General features: G+C 37.7%; 1 protein-coding gene across 1 annotated transcript in view; it reads left to right on the forward strand.

Moving 5' to 3' along the window:
• Positions 1 to 3,323, forward strand: part of asz1 (ankyrin repeat, SAM and basic leucine zipper domain containing 1) — a 68,262-nt gene extending 64,939 nt beyond the window's left edge. The window contains exon 13 of the mRNA XM_014010266.1: positions 3,012 to 3,323. Coding sequence (XP_013865720.1) covers positions 3,012 to 3,167 — 156 coding nt within the window. The 3' untranslated portion in view covers positions 3,168 to 3,323. The remainder of the gene's footprint in view (positions 1 to 3,011) is intronic.
• Positions 3,324 to 5,324: the final 2,001 nt, after the last annotated feature.

Raw genomic sequence — 5,324 nt, forward strand, 5'->3', positions numbered from 1 at the left:
TATATATTGTTGTTTTACGTTGAGACCTGTGTAACATTTGTTATTGTTATCATTGTTAATGGAGGAAGAAAAGTTAGTATCGGCTTCAAGAATCGGCCCAAAAATATCGGCTGCTCGTATCGGCGTATCGGTTAGACTGATTTTTAAAAAATCGGTATCGGTATCGGCCTTCAAAAACCTGTATCGGTCGATCTCTAGTAATTATGTAAATCACCTCTCTGGTGCACGAGCAGCTGGATACACATTCATCACAGTTTACTCCTCATTTACACACTTTTCCTGAAGATAGAAGAGTTTGTTGAATCTGACAAAAGTGACAAATTTAGAATAAGAATACGAACATGTTCCTGCATGAGGTCCATTATTCTGAAAAAATTGATCCACAATATGAGATAGTTTGAGTAATGAACCTTTGACCAGGTTTCGACAAGATTTTATTTTTTTACCTGCCCTGTCGGGCAGGTGACAACAAATGTTACCTGCCCGACATGAAAAGTTACCTGCCCGAAACAAAAATGTTCAAATTTTGATAAAATAAGAAAAACGTGTACTGTACTTTGTACTACAAAAAGATTAACATGGTTATACAGAGGTACAGTATATAATATATGACAATCTGATTAAACAGATGCAAACATTTTAGACTGAGTTACTAACAGTCAATTGTATTATCAAGAACATCTTCAAAAACCTTTTTAGAACTTTGACCAGTGTTTCCCTTAGACCACGTGTCAAACACAAGGCCCGTGGGCCACATTTGGCCCGCGAGTGGCTCCCGTGTTGCCTGCCAAGGGGGTCCCCCCACCAATTTTTTTTAACAGGAAATTTGTTTCTTATATCAATGTTAAACTTTTAATTTATGGTTAAATGCAACAAAATTAATTTAATAAAAATAAATGAAATAAAAATAAATTTAAAAATTCCTGTCCCTGAGCTGTTGGCTTGAAGTAACTGAGCAATTTATTTGGATAGTGCAGTATTAATGTCTGAAAATAAGCTGCTTTAAAGTCGCCACGAAACATAAACTAAATCTGCCATAATGCAGCTACTCACTAGAAACTCATCAGTGAGTAAAACATTTTTGTTTTACTTTTAATAATATTTCTGTATTTATTTCAGATTTAGTCAGTCATACATTCTTATCAGTGTTTAAAAGAGGACGTGTTAAAACTCTGTTTAGTCAATGTTAAACATAAAACATCAAAGTTCATTACAAGTGGCCCTTCGAGGGCCACCATAACTCTCATGTGGCCCTCGGTGAAAATGAGTTTGACACCCCTGCCCTAGAGTATTGGCCTTGAGTGTGGGGTTTATGAAAACAGAATGATCAACAGCAGCAGCTTTGTTTTAAATACAATTTACAGAACATGAAAAAGTCTGAAATTTGCAATAATTAAATCTTATATAGTGAATCTCATATCCAAAGATACGTTTAAGATATCTTGAACTGGAGTCTCCACACAACATGATGATAAATCTAATGTTATTCATACAATTCAGAATATAATTAGAGATATCTTAAATAGGTATTTTGAATTGTCAAAATATGAGATGTCTATTTATTTGTTTTTCGTTCATTCATAAAAACAAAACCATCTATGAACAGCATTAAAAAAAAAACAAAGTAAATCATATCCTGAAGTAAAAGGGTGCAGAGTGAAGTAAAAAAAACTTATCATATTTGCCTCTTATTTTCAAAAATCAACTTCAACAAACAAACAAGCTCAAGCTGGAAAGTTCTCCAAATTAAAAGAAAATAAGTAAATAAAACAAAATAATACATTTTATTATTTTATCCTAAATAACTAATATGTCTAATTTAGTCATAAAACAATTTCAGATAACTAGAATATAAGTGTGGTGAAGCCAAATAAATGATATATCGGCCTGCCATAAAATGAGCTTTTGACCCACTGCTCCTCTCATCTTCATCATCATCTTCATCAGAGCAGAAGCCGACATTAGCGAGATGGATTTATGACTGAACAAACGTCCACATATTTTTTTCATCTCTGCGGGTAACAGTACATTAAAAAACGTTTCTTTTCCTCCGGAAACACGGGTGGGAGAAAAGCTGTGGTTGTTAACTTCTCTCTGTGCAACGTGCAGCAGGAAGGAGGGAGGAAGTGATCCTGTGACACGACAGTAAGATGTAACTTTTCTACAGCAGGAGGGAGGGGGACATTTTGACGATTTATTCTCTCTTTACGTGTTTTAAAACGCCATATTTCTTCATTTGTTTTCAGAATATTTTGAATAAATGGCCCTATAAAAAATAAAAGAAATTGTTTACCTGCCCGGTCGGGCAGGCATTGGGACACACCCACCTGCCCGACAATGGGTTTTACCTGCCCCGGGCAGTCGGCCAATAGGATCTGTCGAACCCTGCCTTTGACCATCGTTACTTTTGATTGATTCTGTCTTTACGTCATTGGTTATAAGAAGTGTGCAGCTGTTATTTGTGCCTCATATCTGTTCGTTAAATAACGCTGGGTGGGAAGTGTTAACGGCTGCCTCTGGCTTTTATTTTCTTTCTGTGGGAACGGCCTCAGCAGAACAGAACATTCACTTCTTTGTAAGCATTCAGGAAGTCTTAAGAGATCTGGGAAGAAAAGTTTGAGCCGTGTAGTTTTTAACTTTCTCACATGACTGGGATCTGGCTTTATGGTGCGTCACCCTGTGACACAGCTCAGGACCTGGACCAGGACTGGACGCTCCACTTGGCCTGTGAATCCTGGAGGATTTGGCACAGGAAGTCTGAGTGACTCAGGTGTGCGAGTCACTCTGTGGTGGTGCAGTGGGCCCAGACGTGCCCTCAACCTGAGCCTGTGTCATTTAGATACCAGTGAGTGAACAGAACGGTTCCTCCCAGTCGGGCCTAAAAGGAAGGTTTCCACGTGCTGTAATCCAGGCTGAGTTAGCCTCTGCTTCCTGTCTGAGGCTTTTTAGAACCTGATTTAAGGACTTATTACGGTGAAGTGTGTTGATCTCAGTTTGTTGTTTTCTCTCAGATGGATGAAGCCAGAGATTGTTATCGGCTTCCTCAGGCGTCGTCCTCTCAGAGCTGGAGCAGCTGGTTTGTGACGGGCGCTGCTGTGAGCGTGCTCGGAGCCACCGTCCTCTTCCTTTTCTGCAGAACTGCTGGTGGCGAGGTTTACCTGTGTTAAACCAGAGTTCATGCCAACGTTTGCTTTGTTACTCATGTTCAGCTGTAAAATTTGTTTTTGTCTTTAAGAACTGTTTAAAGAGACTAAAGTATTTTTGTTTCTTAGCTCCTAATAACTTGTTGCAGTCTCAATTCATTTGTAGTTATATTTGATATTTTAGGGCTTTAAAATATTCAAATTGTTTTTTTTTTTTTTTTTTTTTTTTTTTTTTTTTTTTTTTAGACAAACACACAAATGGACCCTTTAAAGGGAGAGTTAGTATATTATCAGTTTGTGGAGGATGGAACAGTTTGTGCAGCCTGGGCTAAACCAAACATACCAGTGAGAAAGAACGCTGCGTCAGCTAATAAAGGGATCCATGATTACTTGTAACAGACTTTATTTGATTAGCGTTTATTTTACCTCTAAAATAAAGTCTGTAAAAATACTGTGCACTGTTTAGTTTTTATATATTTTTTAAAATATATTGTCACACAGAACCATTTTATTTACATGCAAAGCATTCTGGATAAATGTTGACGTCAACTAGATTGTTGTTGTGAGGATGCTAGCGAGCTATATCCACCCTGAAGGTTAATCTTGGACAATATCTGATGATCGACTCTTTTAAATGAAACCAGAGAGCGTTGACAGAGAGGAGAAGGTAGAAATGACTCAGCCTGDAACTGAAAATATGGATGGAGGACAACAGAGCTGCTTCATGGAAGAASAACCTCAGCTYAGCCTGTTAGCTTTAGCGTTAGCACTGACGCTATATCGCCACAAACATGTATTAGCTCGGTGCTAGCATGAAAGCTAAAAAGCTAAACTGAGGTCCTCCATGTACATGATGGAGAAGAATGTAGAAATGACTGAGGGCAGCTGTAGATCCTCCTCTGATCCTCTCCATCCCAGAACTCTTTAATACAGCTCATACAGTAGTTGTGTCCACAGGGAATAGTCACTGGATCCTTCAGGAGATCCAAGCAGATGGAACAGGAGAACTCAGGTTCTTCTTCCATGAAGCAGCTCTGTTCTCCATCATTTTCATTTGCAGGCTGTTATTTCTACCTTCTCCTCTCTGTCAACTCTCTCTGGTTTCATTTAAAAAAGCTGATTGCCAGATATTATCAGAGATTAACCTTCAGGGTGGATATAGCTCGCTCACTGCCTCGCACCAATGACTTAGTTGACGTCATCATTTACTCAGAATGCTTTTGCAGTGTAAATAAAATGGCTCTGTATTGTAAAAACTCTGTAAAAATAAATAAAAAACTAAACAGCCTACAGTATTTTACAGTCTCTTTATTTGACAGTTAAAATAAAAGTTTATCAAATAGTCTAATGTTACAAGTAATCATGGATCCCTTTAAACCTCTAGACTTTTGCTTGACTCTATAGTTTTTCACTATATTCTCAATGTTTGTGCTGAAAATGCTGGATGTTTTTGGGATCAGAAGGACTTAAACATTCCCAGAAAATATCAACATGTTCTGCACACGAGCATTAGCATAACGGCAACAGATTAAAAATGATTTAATATCAGCTGATGCAGCAATATTTATGATGCTGTCACTGTTAAACGATTGTATAAACCTGAAAAACTAAAGAAATGGCACACATTTGGTTAGTCATTAGCTTAGCTAGAACAAAGACTTGTATCTCTGACTGATGTCATGGTTCTAAAATGACCACACTGTCTCTTTAAATCATCTCAGCTTTTATTCAGCAGCTCTGAACTGTTGCTGCAAACATCTCCTTTGTTTTTCTCCATTTGTTCAAAGGGATCAAATGATCCTGAAACCTGCATGCTGGTTAAATCAGTTAAACCTGAATCAATACAGTTCAGTTCACATTAGTTATCAACTCTGACATAACTCTTTATGTTTTGGTTCAGTCTTTGTTGTCAGATTTTATTTGATTAAAACTATAAATTTGGTGACATTAATCTGTAAACACATCAACGCTTGTGTGAGATCGGATCTGTGCTGGACAAACTACAGCTGCTGCTGTGATAACAATGTTGTGTTCAATAAAGTGAAAAGTGCAGAGAGACTTGGTGCCTTGTTTTTCTGCTTTTCATCCACAGAGATTATGAGAAAAATCCAATTTACCCATTAATCTCATCTGGCCCGGGTCTCAGGACCTCCAGATCAAAGATGGAGGAAATGCTGTTTG

Source organism: Austrofundulus limnaeus, unplaced genomic scaffold (genome assembly GCF_001266775.1).
Source record: "Austrofundulus limnaeus strain Quisiro unplaced genomic scaffold, Austrofundulus_limnaeus-1.0 Scaffold67, whole genome shotgun sequence".
In the NCBI taxonomy this organism is placed as follows: Eukaryota; Metazoa; Chordata; class Actinopteri; order Cyprinodontiformes; family Rivulidae; genus Austrofundulus; species Austrofundulus limnaeus.